This window comes from Micromesistius poutassou (genome assembly GCF_964030765.1).
Source record: "Micromesistius poutassou genome assembly, chromosome: 13".
Classification (NCBI taxonomy): domain Eukaryota; kingdom Metazoa; phylum Chordata; class Actinopteri; order Gadiformes; family Gadidae; genus Micromesistius; species Micromesistius poutassou.
In genome coordinates this window covers 4,025,713-4,046,608 of record NC_140283.1, presented here as the reverse complement: position 1 = coordinate 4,046,608, position 20,896 = coordinate 4,025,713, and the positions used below count along the sequence as shown (strand labels likewise).

General features: G+C 50.1%; 1 protein-coding gene across 1 annotated transcript in view; it reads right to left on the bottom strand.

Annotated features, from left to right (window-relative positions):
• Nucleotides 1-20,896, bottom strand: part of tln2b (talin 2b) — a 69,050-nt gene that overhangs the window by 20,140 nt on the left and 28,014 nt on the right. The window contains 16 exon segments of the mRNA XM_084477828.1: nucleotides 107-220; nucleotides 1,697-1,825; nucleotides 2,973-3,139; nucleotides 5,288-5,624; nucleotides 7,588-7,755; nucleotides 8,704-8,802; nucleotides 9,368-9,576; nucleotides 10,571-10,679; nucleotides 11,411-11,524; nucleotides 12,450-12,633; nucleotides 14,068-14,144; nucleotides 15,563-15,664; nucleotides 16,454-16,609; nucleotides 18,918-19,022; nucleotides 19,213-19,276; nucleotides 19,682-19,809. Coding sequence (XP_084333954.1) covers nucleotides 107-220; nucleotides 1,697-1,825; nucleotides 2,973-3,139; nucleotides 5,288-5,624; nucleotides 7,588-7,755; nucleotides 8,704-8,802; nucleotides 9,368-9,576; nucleotides 10,571-10,679; nucleotides 11,411-11,524; nucleotides 12,450-12,633; nucleotides 14,068-14,144; nucleotides 15,563-15,664; nucleotides 16,454-16,609; nucleotides 18,918-19,022; nucleotides 19,213-19,276; nucleotides 19,682-19,809 — 2,262 coding nt within the window.

Sequence of the window (20,896 nt, the reverse complement as noted above, 5' to 3'; positions counted from 1 at the left end):
GAAAGCACACCTTCACCACCAGACGACAGCGTGGCGTCATGTAAGCCCCGACATCCCGTACCGGGACGTACATGTGTGCGTGGGTTGTGTGTGTGTGCGTGCGTACCTTGCAGCTGTGCACTAGCTGCTGGTGGGACGCAGTGTTTTTGTTGGACGCGGCGGCGTTCTGAGCAGCTGCGATGGTCTGGGTGGCGGCGGCCGCCGCCTGTTTGGCCGCTATCTGTGCGGAGGACAGCGTGGAAAACCGTTAGGGCTCAGCCGGCGCCGCCCGGGCACGTGGACACCGTTAGGGCTCAGCCGGCATCGCTCGGACACATGGACAGAGCCAATGTTCTCTGTGAAGTGTTAATCTGCTACGCGCCCAAAGACAATCATGTTCTTTTTTTTACGAGGCCGTCACTTAGATACGAGATTGTTCCACTTGCTGCGGCGTTGTGCTGGGAGCGGTCGGACTCTACAGCCGTTTAACAGCGCTGCACTGAAAACATATTCCCTCGGCTGTCAAATGTCCACGCAAGAAAACACGAGACTGACTTTGAAAAGAGGAAATAATGGAAAATAGAGGGAGGAGACGGTCCTTGTTGAGTGGATGAGAGGAAACAATGGGAAAGAAGCTGATCAACAATGCTGTCTTTTGTGCCGGGGAAAACAAACGTGATGACAGTACTACTTTGAAGTCCGTTAAGAAGCTGAATAGGGACGGCTGTGAAACTAACAGAAAGCCTATTCTACAGACCCGCAGAGGAATACAGCAAAATAAAAAGGAAGTAATAACAATGTATTCAGTGACTCATCCTTTCAACACTTGAATGTTGGGAGAGTAAAGTTAAGTAGAATCTCAGCGGCAGGAAAGCATTACAACCTTTAGCTCATAAAATGTTAATGATGCATAATGATCATATGCAACTAATACTGGTTAGGATCTGGAGTGCATATAGTTCCCTTGTGGATCTCCTCTATACTCATTTCAGATTTCCAGTTAAATAGTTGGCTAATTATATATTCAGGCTCATCTCTTAATATTGTTTAAATTAACTACTAAATGTATGTTAAAGATCAACCATCTAAGATCCACTTTCTAATGCCCACACCTTATACTCAGACATTCCTCATCAATATGCAGACTCTATTAGCACACTGTGTTTATAACAGTGAAAAGGTAATGAGCAAGAGGTGATGTTTACGTGCGTTAAGTGTGCCAGCATAATGAGTCCTGCAGCAGGTACCAGGGGGGACAAACATACATCTATTATCACACTTAGACCGGCTCATTTACCGAGCTAACGAGAGACGCTGCCCTTTGCGACAGCAGCCAGGAGAACAGAGGATATCCCACACACGCTTCGTTTGCACAAAATCAATACAAAATTATTTCAGCATTTTGACTCAGACTCCCCCTATACCCCCGAGGGGCACAGCGGGGGGGGGGGGGGCTGGGGGGGGGGCGGGGGTGGTGTTTGTGAAGTGCAGCCCGTATCGATCTCTGTGACTTGTCCGCGGGCGATGTCCCATTAGGGAGCGCCGCTGATGGGTAAAGCGGCGTCGCTGATGTGTGTTCTGACGGGGCCGGGGGGGGGGGGTGACGGCGGCGGGGGGGGGAGGACAGGGGCGGGGGGGGGGGGGGGGTGACGGCGGCGGGGGGGGGGGGGGGGGTGACGGCACCGGGGGGGGGAGGGACGCCAGCTGGGGGTCTCACCTCCAGTCTGTTGATGAGCTTCTTCTTGATGGCGTTCTGCGCGGCGGCGTTGGTGGCCACCCGCAGCCCCTCCGCCGCCTCGCGCAGCCGCTGCTGCTGGTCCTCGTTGTCCGGGTAGGCCGCCGCCCCCTGGGGACACACACACACACACACACACACACACACACACACACACGCATGCATGCAGAAACACACACAGACACATGCAGAAACACACACACACACACACACACACACACACACACACGTGTATGCAGAAACACACACACACACACACACACACACACACACATACACGCACACATGCAAAAACATACGCACACGCATGCAGAAACACACACACACACACACACACACACACACACACACACACACATGCAGAAACACACATACATGCAGAAGCATACACAAACATTCAGAACCATTCAGAACCACCTCAGTCAGTCAGTCAGACACACACACACACACACACACACACAACCGCAGGCACACGTATAATTAACAACATTGATTGAACGAAAAGAACAGTGCAATCTCACAGTGCAAAGTCACATCTGAACGCCCCGACTATGTGAGCGATGGGATGCATGTAGCGGTGTTTTGTCACTGTTGCCAAGGAAACCAGCCTCGGCAGCATTATATTTCTCCAGCAGGATCACGGCGATGTGGTGATTAATGTGACACGGATCAAAAACATCTAATGAGCCGCACGCAATGCTTCACTTGGACAAGAAAATCACATTGGTAATAATAATATCCTGCTCATTTATAGCCGCCACGGCTGCCAGGGGATTATTAAAAACCAGTGACGCCGTACACAATTATCAGGAGTTTAAAATAACGGCTTATTTCACACTGCAATAAACAATAATCCGTATGTTCTAATCGAATGTTTCTCAGAGCACAGATTGTGTATGCGTCTGGTGGGTGACGAAATCTTTGTTTGAAATCTGAATCACTGTTTACTATTTGCACATCTAGCAGACTCTTTGACCCAAAGCGAGCCACTGGAGACGCACGCCATTAAGGCGCATGCAGGGTAGAGTCACACATCGGCCACTTCGGGGTCGGAACCCAGAGCGTGTTGGCTGTGAGTCGAACCCCCTCACTACTCCGTCCCCTAAAACAGTCATGGGTCTGTTTGGGCAGCGGCGTTAATGTCATTCTGAATCCCATTCTGCAGAGCGTCATCACGGCCGCCGTGTTGTCTCTGAACCAGCGACTGCCCCGCCCCGCCCCGCCCCGCCCCTCCCGGCCCCGCCCCGCCCCGCCTCACCTTTGCCGCCTCCACCATGCGGGCCGTGGCGTCCGCCAGCAGCTTGGCGGCGGCCAGCAGCTTCTTGGAGTTGTCCACGTCCACCTCCGCCTCCGCGTCCGACCGCATGGCGTTCACCAGGTCAGAGGTCGCCTGGGCCAGCACCCGGGCCTGGCGCACCATCTCCCCTGTTCGCACGCACGCACGCACACACACACACACACACGCGCACGCGTGCGCACGGACACACCCACACACACCAAACACACGCCCATAAACACACACACACACACGGACATACACACACACACCCACCCACACGCAGACAGTGTTCAGACGTGCAGCCATGAATGAACATGAGCTCAATAACTATGGTTATCGTGAGTATACCGACTGTAATTGTTCTGAATAGCCAGATATCGCTGGCTATCCACTTTTGCATAAATGACAGTTTGAGAGATACTGAACATCCATTCTAGCAGGTGACAATGATTGCGATAAACTTGCCATAATGAGCAGGTTTTCCCACACGCCCACTAGCATCTATAAATAACCCCCACTCACACACTGACAACACGTCGTGGCTACTCTGCCACACCTCGGCCGGCTCAGACCGGAACTCCTCAGCAAGCGGTTCCACCTTTAGTCTACCTTTGTTCTGGCTAAGTCCTAGCTTTGTTCTGGCTAAGTTCTAGCTTTGTTCTGGCTTTGTTCTAGCTTTGTTCTGGCTAGGTGTTCTGGCTATGTTCTGGCTATGTTCTGGCTATGTTCTGGCTGGCTAGGTGTTCTGGCTATGTTCTGGCTATGTTCTAGCTATGTTCTGGCTATGTTCTGGCTTTGTTCTGGCTTTGTTCTGGCTAGGTGTTCTGGCTATGTTCTGGCTATGTTCTGGCTATGTTCTGGCTTTGTTCTGGCTTTGTTCTGGCTAGGTGTTCTGGCTATGTTCTGGCTATGTTCTGGCTATGTTCTGGCTATGTTCTGGCTAGGTGTTCTGGCTATGTTATAGCTATGTTCTAGCTATGTTCTGGCTATGTTCTAGCTATGTTCTGGCTATGTTCTGGCTAGGTGTTCTGGCTATGTTCTGGCTATGTTCTGGCTATGTTCTGGCTATGTTCTGGCTAGGTGTTCTGGCTATGTTCTGGCTATGTTCTGGCTATGTTCTAGCTATGTTCTGGCTATGTTCTGGCTATGTTCTGGCTTTGTTCTGGCTAGGTGTTCTGGCTATGTTCTAGCTATGTTCTGGCTATGTTCTGGCTAAGTTCTAGCTTTGTTCTAGCTATGTTCTGGCTAGGTGTTCTGGCTATGTTCTGGCTATGTTCTGGCTAAGTGTTCTAGATTTGTTCTAGATAGTTGTTCCACCTTTCTCCCAGCTAGTGGTTCTACCTTGTCGACAATTGAGTTTGTCTTTGAAAAGAAACAGGAAAGCCAAGGTCATGTGTTTCTTCTTAGGTTTCAAAGCCTGATGCAGATTGAAGCCAGATTGTAGAGGCTGTAGCCGTTCTGGAGGGCATGCTGTCTACCACCCTGGAGTGGAGGATGGGTTCTGACATTGTGACACTGTGTTTTTCACACCACCAAAGGCAGACAGTAATTATGGAGGTTTAACAAACTCACAGGCGGCCGCTGATGAAAGAAACGTTTCCATATTGATTTCACATGAATATGAAAATACTCAAAGGGCTCCATGAAACTTGTAAATAGTAAAACAGCCAGCTGCCCTTGAGAAATGCGAGTACTTCTTAAGTAAAGTCAAATAGGCCTCACGTGTTTAAGGCATTTGAGTCTCGTCCAAAAGAACCTTGTTAATGAGTGATAACAACATTTGGACGATGTCTTGAATATACAATATACATTTCTGTGTTAAGAAAACACAGTTTCAACCACCAGCTACCAGCTATTGACTTCCCAGACTACTAATTACCATTTAATACATATCAAATGTTTACATTATATATACATGTACATGCATATACTGAATATATACAAATAATGTCCTCATAGTAAATAATGTCCTCAAGTACATTCACTTGTTTATAAATTAATTAAAACCAAAAATCTGCAGAGTCACTGCTCACTATGTGAACGCTAATTGTGCCAAGTCATTCTCTCTCTCTCCCTCCTCTCTCCCCCTCCCTCCCTCCCTCTCCCCAACTTCGCCCTCTCCCCCCCTACCTCCTCCCCCTCCCTCCCCCCTCTCCCTCCCTCCTCCCTCCCTCCGTCCCCCCCCTCCTCCTCCCCCCTCCTCCCTCCCTCCCTCCGTCTCCCCCCACCTCCTCCCCCTCCCCCCGACCTCCCCCCCCCACCTCCTCGCCCCCCCCCCCCTCCCCCCGCCTCACCGGCGTCCCCCATGGAGGTGAAGATGTTCTCCGTCACGTTCATGATGGTGTCGGTGGCCTGGTCGTAGCGGCCGATGGGCTCGCCGCGGCTGGCGTAGCGCCGGACGTGCTGCAGCAGGTCGCCCAGCGCCTGGCTGACCGTGCCCGCCGCCCCGCCCACCTGGGCCAGCAGCTCCCCGCCGCCGCCGCCGCCGCCGCCGCCACCACCGCCTCCACCGCCGTCCTCCGAGGCCGTGCGGCACGCCCGCACGCACGTCTCCACTGAGCGCTCCACCAGCTTGCCCGCCTCCACCAGCTGCTCCTGGCACACCGGGGAGCTGATGGTGGGGCTCACGACCTGCGTGGGGCGGGCGGGGGGGGGGGACACGTCTTTATACCGCCACATGGTTCAATACCGGATTCACATTGTCTTTATACCGCCACATGGTTCAATACCGGATTCACATTGTCTTTATACCACCACATGGTTCAATACCGGATTCACATTGTCTTTATACCGCCACATGGTTCAATACCGGATTCACATTGTCTTTATACCACCACATGGTTCAATACCGGATTCACATTGTCTTTATACTGCTGTACGGTTCAATACCGGATTCACATTGTCTTTATACTGCTGTACGGTTCAATACGTGCCAAGCCAATAGAAGAGCCGATAACGTTCCAGGGGTGTGTATTATCTTCCACTAACGGGACACCTCTCTCTGCTCGCGGTTCCGACGCTCGGCGCTACAAACGCCACATGGATAACGGCGGTTGAGTACAGCGACGGCCCAGCTGTTGCGCCACGACGCAAAAAAACAACACGCCGAAAGCGCCGCAGGGGAAGATTTTAATTCCCGATGATGAAGTCGATAAAAAACAATGATGTCAATGAAAGTAATTCATACGCCGTGTCTAATGGCCTCGGCCCTGGGAAGCACCTTGCGTTATCCCCCGATGGCACGAAAGCCCTTCATGGCTTGTTCCTCACGTCTACAGTCCTCGTGCTCAATGACAATGTCTGTGACAATTAAAGGTGCAATATGTGTCTTATTTAATTTGATTTATGTGAGTGTCGTTTGGCCTGTGTAAATACGTAAATGATGTATGATGTCTGTACGTTGAGCCCTAAGCTAACACGAGCGCCAACCCGACAGCTTCACCCGTATGTAACAGCCATTGAATTAACATCCACAACAGTACACCTCACTCAAAGGCCTATTTATCACACTGGGTACATTCAAAGAACGTCACGGTTCAGTTGTCTTTGGGAGGGTGGAACCTCAAACACGACGTGAGCCGGCGAAGACGCTGGCGCTGAAGGAGGCCGCGTTACGCGCCGCCCTGAAAGAACGCTTAAGCCTTCTTTCAACGCGGCTTATCCGAAGGCAGCCGCGCCGACTCACCAGGGTCCCTCCCTCCCTCCCCCTCGCCCCCCAGCGAGCCGCCCCCTCCCCCCCGGTCCTCCGCGATCCGTACCTCTCTCCCTCTCCCCCCCCAGTCCGTACCTCCCTCCCTCCCTCCCTCCCTCCCTCTCCCCACCGGCCGGCTCTGATTGGTTGGAAGGGCTCTCCTCCGATTGGTTATGGCACAGGGCAGGCTGTCGGCTAGTCTACCACCAACAGAAGTAAACTGTGGTGTATTTTCTACCATTGACCATTGATTGAGTGTGGCTTCATTCATCTGTGGTAGCCTACTAAAAATTACCATCATGCCTTTACTTTGGTAATAATATTGACATAACAGTTTCATTAAATAGTTTCTGTTAAGCAGGCAGGATGCAAGTTAGGACCAACACATCTCTCCTCACCTCAGGGAGCCTTAATGGACTCTGTGTTGACTGTTCTGTTAATTGTACTGCTGGTTAATTGTTGTTGTCAATGTTACTCCACTGCAGTGTACAATAGTCGCGTTACAATTCTCGCTGCTTTCCATACCTAGATCCCTCTGTGCAATTGTGTGACCTGCACTGCACACAGGTGGGCAAAATCGTGCCGTTTTATTCAATGCATAAGTCGGCTTATGTCCTCTTTAATAGGACGCACTTATCACTGTTGGATTGAGTTTGTTTACTTCTGTTGGTGGTAGACTAGCCCACAGCCTGCCTTGTGCCATAACCAATCGGAGGAGAGCCCTTCTAACCAATCAGAGGCGAAAAAGGCGGTACGTGCCCCTACCATCCTACGAAAAAAAGATTCGCCCCCCGGGCCCGGCCCGTACCTCGTTCCCTCCCCCCCCTCACCCCCGGTCCGTACCTCCCCCACTCCCCCTCCCCCCCTAGTCCGTACCCCCCCCCCCCCCCCCCCCGCCCGTACCTTGGTGCAGGCCACCAGCTGGGAGGTGGACAGGGCGCAGCGCGTGGCGGCGGCGATGACGCGGTTCTGCAGCACGGTGTCCTCCGCCACCTGCGCTACGTTCTTGGCCTTCAGCACCAGCATGGCGGCCGCGTTGGCCACGGCCTTGGCCAGGTTCATCAGGATGTCCTGGAGGAACAACCCAAACCGCCGTTACCACGGGATACACTCCAGTGGTCCGCGGCCCAGCTGGCTCCGCACCGGAGCCCTGTGGGAACCCGGGAATGTTCCGGTTTGTGTGTGAGTGTGTGAGTGTGCGAGTAACCCTCTGAGTATGTTTTGTGTATTCTGCGGTTGGTTCATGATGCAAATTGATACAGCTGTTGATGAGGCGACAGGGCTGCTGCAGTAGGTGAAAGTTGAAAAGGTTTAAAAAAGGTTGGAATTGGTATTAGTATAGGATTAGCATTTAGCAGAGATTGACTTGGACAAATCCAGAAGGTAGGGGAATGTTTGAAGAAAAATCATAATAATTAGCGGACGCAGTAGATAAAAAGTAAAGAGGGCAAACAACATTGACATACATGACAACGGTGTTACAGTACAATCGTGTTCCATAACAATGGCCTAACTGTGTGTGTTGTGTGTTTTAAATACAGTGGCCTGTATCCAAGTCTCGTCCCTTCCTGTTTGGCATGGCTGCCGTAGCAACGGCGTTGTGTGTGTGTGTGTGTATGTGTGTGTATGTGTGTGTATATGTATGTATGTATGTATGTATGTGTATGTATGTGTGTGTGTGTGTGTGTGTGTGTGTGTGTGTGTGTGTGCCTGTGTGTGTGTGTGTGTGTGTGTGTGTGTGTATGTACATGTGTGTATGTGTATGTACATGTGTGTGTGTGTGTATGTGTATGTGTATGTGTGTGTGTATTTGTGTATGTGTGTGTGTTTGTGTGTATGTGTATGTGTATGTGTATGTGTATGTACGTGTGTATGTGTGTGTGTGTAAGTGTGTGTTTGTGTATGTGTGTGTGTGTGTGCCTGCGCGTGCGCCTGTGTGCGCCTGCGTGTGTGCCTGTGTGTGTGTGCGTGTGCGCCTGTGTGTGTGTGCGCCTGCGTGTGCGTGGGTGGGTGCACAACCTGGAACCTCTCGTCGGTCTCGCCCTCCCCCATGTGGCGGAGCAGGTCCCCGCTGGCCTGGCCGATGCTTCCTGCGGCGCTCAGCACCGTCTGTCTGGGCTGCATGGGGATTACGTCATCACATTCACTACGCCGCCGCTGACCCCGTTCCTCTTCCCACGCAGCCCGCCCCCCTCCCTCCCCGCTCCCCTCCCCCGCCCCCGGGGGCCCGGCCGTGCAGAACATGTGCTGGGAGGAATAGGGGCTGCGCTCCTGGTGCACCGCGAACCGGCAGAATCGTATCACACTCGTAACTCAAGTCGGATCAAAAGAAGGTAAGATGAAGAAGATCTAAAAACACACACACACACTCGGCTCCGCTGGAACGGCCCCAGCGACGGGGCCGAATAAACATGAGACGCAGACGGACGGGTTAAAGGAAAGCGGAATAGTACGCAATCCACTTGTTGAGAAAGTGTATCCGTTCTGCCGTTCGCTGCAGGCTCTGTAAACATGAGCTTTAGAGGAGAGGATATATATACACACACACACACACCAAAAAAAAAAAAAACACTTTCAGCAACAACAACAAACTCCGAGGTGGAGACGGGCCGTGCTGACGCCCAGCCTCAGCGGCGGGCTCGTGAGCGCGCGCGTGGACTTGAGACGTTGGCGTTCTCCTCACCTCGGCGGCGGCGGGCTCCACAGACCTGAGCAGATCTGACACGGCCCCCGCCAGAGTCCGGGCGGCGCCCATCAACTTGTGCCCGCTGCCAACCTCGTCGTCCATCAGCGCCGCCAGCAGCCGGACGCCCTTGGACATTTCCGTCAGGTTGGAGGAGATGGTGGTGATGGCGCAGCCCACCGCAGAGAAGTCCGTCTCGGCCGGCTCTCCTGCAGGGGAGGGGGGGGGGGGGGGGGTTCATAGTTTCCACGATAAGAAGAAGCACTGCTTCTTTCGTGTTTATGCGAGAGAATCGCAGAAAAGTTGGACGGTTTCCGTCGTTGGTCCGGGGTACGGCTTTCAGAAATAAACGCAAATGGCCTCATTTTCCCCCATGTTTTTCAGGGGGAATGGAGTCGATGTTGCGGGCCGTGATCATTTCACTACACCACACTATGAAGCAGAACTCTCTTATGCTCCAAAAATAGCCGAGCGTGGCGGTTCCCCTTTAAGTCGTGTATCACAGGCTTAAAAGCAACTTCCACTGAGTCGGGGCTGGTATCCTGCTCTAGGATTACTCATACAGGTAGCCTGTGGACACAGGGTGGATCCCGGGTACCGCTAGGCAGGGAAGCGCTCCAAACCACCTGGCCATCACACTCAACCCCCTGATAAAGCACATCCGCCTGCCCCTCTCAGGATTAGAACCAATGTTCTGCCGCATCGATTTACAAAGCTTAGCAAAGGCCTGCAGGTGTCAGGTATAACTAACACACACACACACACACACAAACACCCCCACAAACACACACACACACACATGTGCACCGAGACAGGAACGTTAGTGTCATAATTAGGGGCCATTTGGCATGGTTACGCAGGGACGGGCCAATCAAGACGGAGCAAGTGAGCGGGACGGAGCGTCCGAGCAGATGGCTGGGAGAGATTAAATTCGCAGCGAGAGGTGGACAGGAAGTGGTCTGGCCCCAGGCCAAGCACCAGGGGAACCGCTGCAACGCTCTCATTGTTTTTGGTTCGCTTGAAAGACAACAGCTTCTCTCAAGACTTTGGCATCGAAGGACAACCTTATCTGGGCTGGTGGAGTCGTGGCTTTGACCGGCCTTTTGATCAGCTTTTTCCAAGGCACGTTCTGACCACCAGAGACGGTTGAGAGGAGCGCAGGACCGTGATCTCGTGGGGCATTGATGGAGGCGTTGCACTCACCTGCGGTGAGATTGACGACGGACGCCGTGCCGGCGGTGATGGCATCGACTTGAGAGTGGATTTCATGTTTGGATTCATCCACTTTGTTCTGCACCCAAACCCTGGACGCCTTTGAGGGGGCGAGATGGAGAAACAAAGACTGGCTATCGGCTTTGATCCCGCTGGGAGATTTTCCTGCTCATATCAACTTATTCTCTTTGTAGAGGATTACAGGGCTAAAGCTCCACTACTCCCACTGCATTGTGGGAGCTCGGCCCCTGAAATTAAATACATGTTGCTTTGGTGGCTGTCCCTTCCACATAATCATCATGAGATCTGACGATCAAAGAGCAATATTAAATGATGAGCACATCTGGAACAATACAGCCCTTCAAAATGTAACAGAAGAATTGAAGACTGTGTGTGTGACTATATATTAGGCCTTAATGCTTCTTGTACCTTGTTACTGCTTTACTGTATTGGGGTGGCTATGTGTAAGAATCTATCACTACCATTCACATTACAATACAATGGTCACCATTCAATACATTGCGATATATTACAATCCATTTGTAAAGTCATTGCAGACTTTTTTGGGGTATTTTTTAAATATTTAGTTCCTTTGTATAAAATGAATGTACGTTCTGTTGACTGATGGCCTTACTCATGATCACAATACTGACTCTCTATAGTAGAGATAAATACAATGACATGACAACCAGGTCTCGCCAATGAAGCCAGCAATACCAGCAATGTGTTAACTTAAAATCTCATTATTTTGTCCCTGGGAATCTATTTCATATGTCACATGTAATCCCGTTATTGAGTGTATCCATGGTGGGGAGCCGGCCCTGCACTCACCAGGTCGTGACCCAGTGGCGGCAGGTCCCCCACGTGGCCCAGGTCAGACTGGGCCTGCTGCACCGCGTGCATGCTGCTGTTGATGGTCCCCATCAAGGCCTGCTGGGCCAAGCTCTGGCAGGACGAGATCACACACACACACAAGCACACGCACACGCACACACACACACACACACACACACACACACACACACACACACAGGTGGTGGAACATATGGCAAGCTAAGACGAGGTGAGTTGAGACATAAAAATGAAAGGGCATCTTTGAAGCTTCTCTATCAGTGTAGGATTCACTGATTATGATCTTTTTGCGCAAATACATGTAAATACCCAATCCTTTTGTGTATTTACATAGCACACATCACGTGTCAGAACTAAACAATTAAAAAAAGTTCAAGATTTTGTATTCATGTACATAAGACCTGTTATATAAGGAAAGTTATTGTCAGCAGCAGGTGCATTAACTGCAGTCCGTTAAGCACAACCTGTTTGCTAAAAATACGATTCTTGACCATTTTCATGGACGGTGGATTGGCTCGCTGCGCAACATTTTCTGGCTCACCGTTATCTTCACAGAGCATCTGAAACCAACTCCCAGTAGCAGGAGGGAGTTCACCATTCCTCATCCATGCGCACACAGACCTCGTTGGACTTTGAAGATCCACTCACTTCTATGGGTCATGCAACGGACGGCTACGTTTCTCTGAAACATCAATATCCAGTGGTATTGAAGACAGCCACGGATAAAATCCACTAGGTAGGTGGGGGTTATCTTCTTTAAGGACGCCTGCAGATAAGGCTGCAGACACAGGGGATCAAACCTGGTTCCTTTCCGCTGGGGGTCCAAAACCGTATCTACAACACCCTGTTTAAAATACCCTTATACAAAATAGCTTCCAAAGGAAACGCGTCCTGATTGGACACCTGGCAGGTCGATAGAAAGCTCCCGTCTAAACGAGAGCCAGCCTAGTAATGAATCCCTGGTTCACGTCGTTATCGTTCGGTCTTAAGCACCCGACCATCTGTAGGGTCCTCTTACCAGAGGGGGCATGTGACCCCGGTGCATCTGGCCCGTGGTGATCTGCTGCTGGGCCGAGGGCATGGAGCCCAGGTTGAAGTTCTCCGGCCCGCCCACGGAGCCCGACCGGATGATGCCGGGCAGCGCCACTGAGCCGTGCTCCACGTGGCCCACGCGGTTGAACTGCTGCTGCAGGATGGTGGACCTGCAGGAACACGGGGAGAGAGTGTGAGGAGAGCTGCTTCGTTTTTGTATTGACGTACGTGAGACCTGTTGTATCAGGAACGTTCCTGTCAGAAACAGGGGAATCAATTCAGCGCGTTTGGCTAAAGATACGGTTCGTGGCCCCGATCATGGACGGTGGATTGGCTCGCCGCACAACATTTTCTGGCCGGCCCCAGAAGTTATCTCTACAGAGCATCTGAAACACACTCCTAGTATACTGAGGCCTCAGAGAGCCTCTTTGTCTCTTGTTACTGATGTGGATGAAACACAGGTCAACTGTACAACTGCTGTCAGAGAATTAAGAGACTGCTTCTCTATAAATTGATGTGGCATGCCACTCTCTGTCTCTAGGTGTAGGATTTCACTTGAGAGCAGAATGTCCTTCCCAGTTATGCTTTAACCGCAAAGCTAGCAAAACCTTTTGAATTACTTTTTTTTTTGTCTACTAAGAGACACAATGGAGAATATACAAAGGGGAAGAAGTTGATGAACAAGACATCCACTATTTGTTGGGAACAACAAAAACCTAAGTGCAGAAACACACACACGTACCCACACACACACACACACACACACGTACCCACACACACATAAGCACACACGCGTGGCTATGCTGTCATGTTCAACGGATGACACCAATTCTAATTGTTTAATTATGGCTTGTTTTGAGAGGCAGCAATTATGATTTTGTGAGAGCCAAAACATGAATCTGGAGGGCAGCAGCATGAGCCCTGCCGTTCTGCATCTGTCGCCACGCGGGGAGGGGACGGCTTGGTGTGTTCAGCAGAAGAAAAGGACACGTATTTACAGTGACGAATGGCCCAGCAGTGCGGTGTGACAGAACACCAGCCCGTCAGCCTTCATCTGACTCCCCTCCGCGAGACACCAGCCGCCCAAACCAGGAGTGACAGGCACCCAACGGTGAAATCACTACAGAGGCAAGATGCATATTAAATGTATTCAAGAAGAAGATATCTTCATGAGCAGAATAAATATGATAATCAAGCAGCTTCACTGTCCCATTGGGGGACAGCTCGTTTGCCAAAGTGTATATATTTTGGCAAACTAACACTTACGTTTCAGTACTTCAGAAAAATCCACGACGTTTGTGTGTGTTTTATTTTAACATGACTCCTCTTGCCTAGCCATGTAGAAATGTAATTATATGCACAATTAAACAGCAAGGGCTGAATTCACATGAGGGGTAACCAGCCTTCAGCGTCCTGAATATGAATGGTCAGCAGACGCTTGTGTTTAGCCGAGTATGGACCCCACAGGAGCTAGCATGTGCACTCTACACGCAGACACATGCACACACACACACACACACACACACACACACACACACACACACACACACACACACACAGACAGAGAGACCGACAGACACACACACAGACAGGTAATCCCTCACTTCTTGGGAGAGACAGACTCCTCCAGCATGGTGGACTCCTCATCCCCCTCAAGGCCGAAGCGATCCTTGCTCTGCTTCTGTTGAAATGAAAGAACAAAAAACAATGTACACTAGCATGGTTAGCATGACACGGTTAGCATCAATGTACACTAGCATGGTTAGCATGACACGGTTAGCATCAATGTACACTAGCATGGTTAGCATGACACGGTTAGCATCAATGTACACTAGCATGGTTAGCATGACACGGTTAGCATCAATGTACACTAGCATGGTTAGCATAAATGTACACTAGCATGGTTAGCATGACACGGTTAGCATAAATGTACACTAGCATGGTTAGCATGACACGGTTAGCATCAATGTACACTAGCATGGTTAGCATGACACGGTTAGCATCAATGTACACTAGCATGGTTAGCATGACACGGTTAGCATCAATGTACACTAGCATGGTTAGCATCAATGTACACTAGCATGGTTAGCATGACACAGTTAGCATCAATGTACATTAGCATGGTTAGCATGACATGGTTAGCATAAAGGTACACTAGCATGGATAGCATGACACGGTTAGCATTCAAGGAAAACATTCAGGGGGTCAACCTGGACTCTATTTTCAATCACTTTGGGTCTAAGGGATCCGCTATGTTCGCTATCGTGTCCAAGTCACTCAAGGAGAAGTCTCTCTCTGGAATGATTGCAGGATGTTCCCTATATGTCATTACCCTCTCAACTTTCCTTCACCAGAATATTTTAGATAACACTAAGCTACGCCTTCTGTAGGCCAACACAACAAACTCTGCTCCCTCCGGCTCATTCCTGCCTCCAATGTTCTCTTTCTGCAACAACTCAACTCTTGCAACACTTCTCTTTGAGCGAGACTTGGTTGGCCACAATAACAAAGAGACGTGATCAAGTGAAAGGTAAAGGAACAAGTTCTCTGTATCCTCTGTGTTCTTCATTCTCTGTAGGGATCCCTTCCATAATGTTGGGATACAATCTGAGCCTGTGAGTGGCAAATACAAGCCCCTTGGAGAATACATTGGCGTGGCTCTATTGCCCCAAAGGATTACAGCCTGTATCAGCCCGTTTCCTCGGATTACGGAAGCAGTGTTCTCACTCAATACTGGACACATTACCCAAAGGATTGTCTGAATCCAGGTTGAAAAATCTCAAAAGTTTCCTTTAACGTACACTAGCATGGTTAGCATTATCGTACACTAGCATGGTTAGCATGACATGGTAAGCCTTAACCTACACTAGAATGGTAAGCATGACATGGTTACATCAACGTACAAGAGCATGGTTAGCATGTCATGGTTAGCATTAACAACCACTAGCATGGTTAGCATGACATGGTTACCATTAACAGCACTAGCATGGTTGGCATGACATGGCTAGCGTTAACGACCCATAGCGTGGTAAGAATGGTGCGCATAGTAGAATGTAAAGCCATCATGTCTTTGCAACAGGTCGCGAGAAGATGTCTTGCCTTTTTGAGGATGATGTCGATGTATCCGGCGATGAGCTGAGATATCTGCTCTCCCTCTGTGGTCTGAACGGAGTAGTAACTCTCCTGGTACTCCCCGAAATCCTTCAGAGCACAACGGAAGACAAAGCAAAAGGGTTCTCAGGTAAATCTAGCGGCTTTTAAAGTACCATTATTTTTTCAAAGTCCTCCGGTGATTTCTGCTCCGGTGACTTGTGGTTTCCTCACAAGATAAGGTGGTTCGATAAAGCCGCCAACTCAAACCGCCATCATTCCTTTCGGCGGATAAAAGGAGAAAATTGACTGGCTTTCACGCTTGTCCCACCATCTTCTAGCTGCTGATTTACAGCAAGACATTTGCGGTGGGAAAATCTCCCCACTGTTCACTTCAAAGCGTTCCATAGAGAGATACAATAATTCATTCAAATCAGTGCTGGTAAACACACGCAAATTTGTTTTTTTCCTTCGTTTTTTTCTCATTTATAAACGGGGCACATCCTATTGAATCTTTGAATGCAATGTTCCTTTCTAGTGGCGGGCAGCCCGGCCTAATAAGACGATTGAGCGGGGAAACATGCTGTGCCGTCAACAACAGCCGCTGTTACAAGTGGAAAAAGCTCTCGGATGAATAAAACATTGATCTCTGCCATGTCTCCCCCTATAGAATCTATTATATTCCGGGAGGAAAGTGCAGGTTAAAAGGCCTCAAGTAAACCACACATAGCTCCCTTTAAAGCCCAAATCAATGTGGGACTCGTGTTGCAGAACAACAGCTGTGGGAGCTGAGGTTAAACGCCGTCCATTAGGGTTAGGCCTATACTGCGCTCCCGTGCGGCGCATGCTGTTCCTATGTGTGTCTCGTGTGGCGCGTTGTGTGGGACGGCGCGGCGGTACCAGGGTGAAGCTCTTGGGCGAGGCGGCCCATCTCTTGACGGTGGTGAGGGGCCACTCCTGCACCACGTCCTTGGTCTTCTCCTCCACCCGCATCACCGACTCCTTGGTGATGCCCAGCAGCCGGGGGACCAGCTTGTTCTTGCTCTTCATCTTCTCCTGAGGTAGGGGAGAGAAGGGAGGGAAGGGAGTGACGAAGGAAAGAGAGAAAGAGGGACCGAGAGAAGGAATCAAGGAAGGCAAGAAGGAAAGAAAGAATCAAAGACAGACAGACAGAAAGAAAGAATGGAAGAGAGAAAGAAAGAAACAAAAGAAGGAAAGAAATCAAAAAATAAAGAATCAACAAAGTAAAGAAAGAAAGAAAGAAAGAAAGAAAGAAAGAAAGAAAGAAAGAAAAAGAAAGAAAAATAATCAAAGAAGGAAGGAAAGAAAGAAAGAAAGAAAGAAAGAAAGAAAGAAAAATAAAGAAATAATCAAAGAAGGAAAGAAAGAGAGAAAGACATGAAGCCCATGTGGGTGTTCGCCACCTACAGCGATGATTCAGACACAGCAGTGAAAAAAGGAAATCAAACGCAAGCGCTGCGCCGCTCGGGCAGAGCCGTCTGAATAATGCTCCCCTTCCTCGCCGGTGCTCTCGACCTTTAGACAGTCTGTGGGCTCCCGGCTGGCGGTGCGGCGAGGGACTCTGGCTGTGAACCCTGCCGAGCCGGGGTCTTGTTAAACCGCTGTACCCACTGGGCCCAGTCTACCCAGGTTGCACTCACTGTCAGCCCCCAGCGTGGGGCTCTCTGCACCGACGGCTCCGGTGCGACCCCGTCGCCCGATGCAAATCTATAATGTCTCGCTGGTGGGTTGAAGCCCCACTTGGCCCGCCTCCAGGAGCGTATGACAGCACGACAGAGAAGATTACAGGTTTGGAGGAGCGGGGGGAGTCGACCGGGCGTCGTAGATCCATAATGCGGGGGCTGTGTGCAGCTCATGGTCAAAATGAAGAGGTAGGAACAAAGGCGGTGGAAACCCTGCATCATTTCAATGTTCTTTCTCACAAGGACAGATAAGGTTAACGTGACGAGTACAATAGTCTCCCAGGGTTGGAAGAAGCCATCCATTGTTTTAAATCAACTGCTTTGCGTGGCAATGTGCAAGGTTTGGATTCAACTCAGGAAGTCTTTCTATCTTAAGTGGTTCCCTGCTTTTTTTTTAGAGCGTTTCATACATTTATTTTTAATCCAACGTCCCTGGGAAATAAGGATATCTGGCAGGGAAAAGCGAAAGAGAAGGTTGAATCAATGTCAAAAGAGTCTTTAATTGGCTCCAGACACGTACCAGCGCACACAGGTATGCACACACACACACACACACACACACACACATACACACACACACACACACACACACACTTTAACACTCACATGTGTGCACACTCACACACACTGCAACACACACACACACACACACGTGCAAGCAAACCCAACTATCGTGAGAAATCATCTCTCTTTTACTACATATTGTTGAATCTAAATTAAATAATTTTCATGTGAATTAAGCTATCCATGAGCTCTCCAGGATGAAGTCAGACAGAGATTCACAGAATGTGCTCCAGTTCTACAGCAACCACGCGTCTTGTCTCTCTGCCTCTTTTAGCTGCAAGAGAAAGTGGCTATGGAGTGAATTATTTAACAGTGTCTTAAAATCTCCATCGCTTCACCTCATGACACACACACACACACACACACACACACACACGCACGCACACAAGCACACACACACACACACGCACACCAAAATGAATCCCGACCTTGGATGCTCTGGCTCAAATGCTTGCGAAAACATTGCATATTGTTGTCCATTAGGAGCACAATAGCCGGTGCGACTCTCTCTCCCATTTTCCAACCCGCTTTAGAACCCAAATGGGTCTCCGCCGAAAAGCTCTTATCAGAATCCCTGCTGCCTCTCATCATGCTGGCAAGACTGCACTCTCATCCGGCCTGCCCTGCCCCAAGCCCAAAAGATCATGGTCTCAAACGTGCTTCCAAAAGTGCGGTGAACCCCTCGCTGTTGAAAGACCATTGCTTTGTGTCGTGAAACTGGAACCACGTTTCATGTTTCGCTGTCTTCATCAAAGTCATAAATGTGTGACAGCACTTGACAGTAGGGATAGGCTCCGTTAGTACACAGCTGCTGTGGCTCGTTAATGCTGGAGGGGAGCCAGTCTGTTGCTGTAACTACAGCCCCTCATTAAGCAGCTTTCCTTCATGGCACACAAATTGCTTCTAATAGTAAGACCTGCATTGATCTTTTATTTTTATCCCTCCCCCGGAACGACGCTGGGACCAATACTGAAATACACCCGATCTTGAATCAGGAATAGTCGTGTGTAACCTTGTTGTGTATTCCCGCGCGCTGTGGGGCTCTTGCACGTCGCATCACCTGCCTAGCGCGGTGATTCACTGCTGAGGGGTCTCACCTTGACCAGGAAGAAGGACACTCCGTAGGTCGGCAGGGACCGCGCCAGCTTGACGTATTTGACCTTGGCCTCGATCTCCGTCATTTCCCCACAGTTCTTATGATCCTGCATCAAAAAGAACACACACACACACACACACACACACGTGTCAAGACTCCTGTGATGGATTACAGGGCCTTCAGTAATGTGCTTTGAACAATGTTATCTCGGTCGTGTTCCATACCAGTTAATGCCGGGACAGTTTAACATAACAGTACTACGAATGTCGGGCAAATCCTCCTAATACTTCACATACTTGGAATATTTTCTTCTCTGATCCCCTCTGCTTAATGTACTCTTTGGGTAGGAACTCCTTCAGGCTGTGGGGGTGCAGATGGGGGGGGGGGGCAAGAACAGCACATTTTTACAAGGTTACAAATTGCGCTGCCGGCATTTCCTCTTCTGCAAACATACTTGTACGTATGAGGTCATTCCCGCCACGGTGCCTGCTGATCAACAGCAACAGCTCTAGCAGCTGACGTGAGCGAGCCCTGAGCCTTTCACATTGGAAAATCCCTGGAAGGAATCACCAACACACACACACACACACACACACACACACACACACACACACACGCGCTCACAGGAAGAGCAGCGCGGCTCGGGAACTGTTTGAACAAACAACACGCACTGAATCAGCGCTGGAGCACGGCCACTGAAAAGCGACCCAGGTGCGGCTGGTCAGGGTGTTTCAACGTGTGTGTTGTCCGATAAGGAGGACTTACTCCAGGAATCCTGGCTTATGTTTGTGTTCCACATGGGGCCCGAACTGGATGTAAGCCTGGATGCCGGCGAACTCGCAGGCCTTATCAAAGGACACGGGGTGGGAGCCGTTGAGTATGTCATCCCTGGCCTGCAGTGGGGGGACGGAGCACAGGAAGGAAGCGTGGGTAAGAGAAAGACACACACACACACACACACGCGCGCGCGCACACACGAGCACGCACGCAAGGATACACCAAAGAGCACTCTGGTTTGTGCGCGGCACGTTGTGGGAACTCCCCTCTGAACACAGCGCCGGGATTAAACCCCCATTCAATGCTGCTTTTAGAGAGTGTGTTTGCGGAACCGTGCATTCATCAAATATTACCGCGTGACAAACACACTATGCGGGACCACAGACGCCTTTGCTTGTCGCAATAAACGAAAAAGATGCAATATTCTATTACATCGTTGCCGGGTGTGTGGCACTCAAAAACGCGGTGAACACATTTCCTATTAATTACGGGGGGTCTGCTCGTGCGATGCCGTCTAAGGGTGCACCGCGGGCTGTCTGTTGTCACAGGGCCATTTAGTCGCTTGGAGAGAGAAGAAGCTAGAGCAAGTCTTTGTTGCCGGCTCAAAAATAGTTGCCAGTGTATTCGTTTTTTTTGTCTGGAGGGCACTCGGTTCTTGTTCGCACTCTCTCTCTCTCTCTCTCTCCCCCCCGCCCCACTTCTCTCTCTCTCTCTCTCTCCCCCGCCCCACCTCTCTCTCTCTCACACGTACACTCCCTGCACGCCGCTCCCTCACTCTTCCAAGATTAATAGCTCACTGCGATAGGAAAGCAAGCTGACAAGAGCCTCCACCAGAGCTCTTAGCCTCGCCATATCGCCGCTCACTGCAATGTCCTATTACATTAATGCCAAACTAAGCAGATGCTTATTGCCTCAATCTGAACAACAATCATCTGCACTCAACTACGCTGCCTTGCTCCTCACTCTGATGCATGGTGATTATGCAGTGCAGTCCCCAAACTTCAGGCACCCGCTGTGAAGGGGGTCCTGAATTCATGTGCTCCTGAATTCTGATTATTATCCAGGAGTATAAAGGAATACATGACAAGGTTTATATCATTTTTTTCAATATAGAACATTATATTAAAATCACATCACATGAGTTAATTTAGTTGGATAATGATCCATTAACCATCAGTTATTAGTAATATATATATTTTTAAA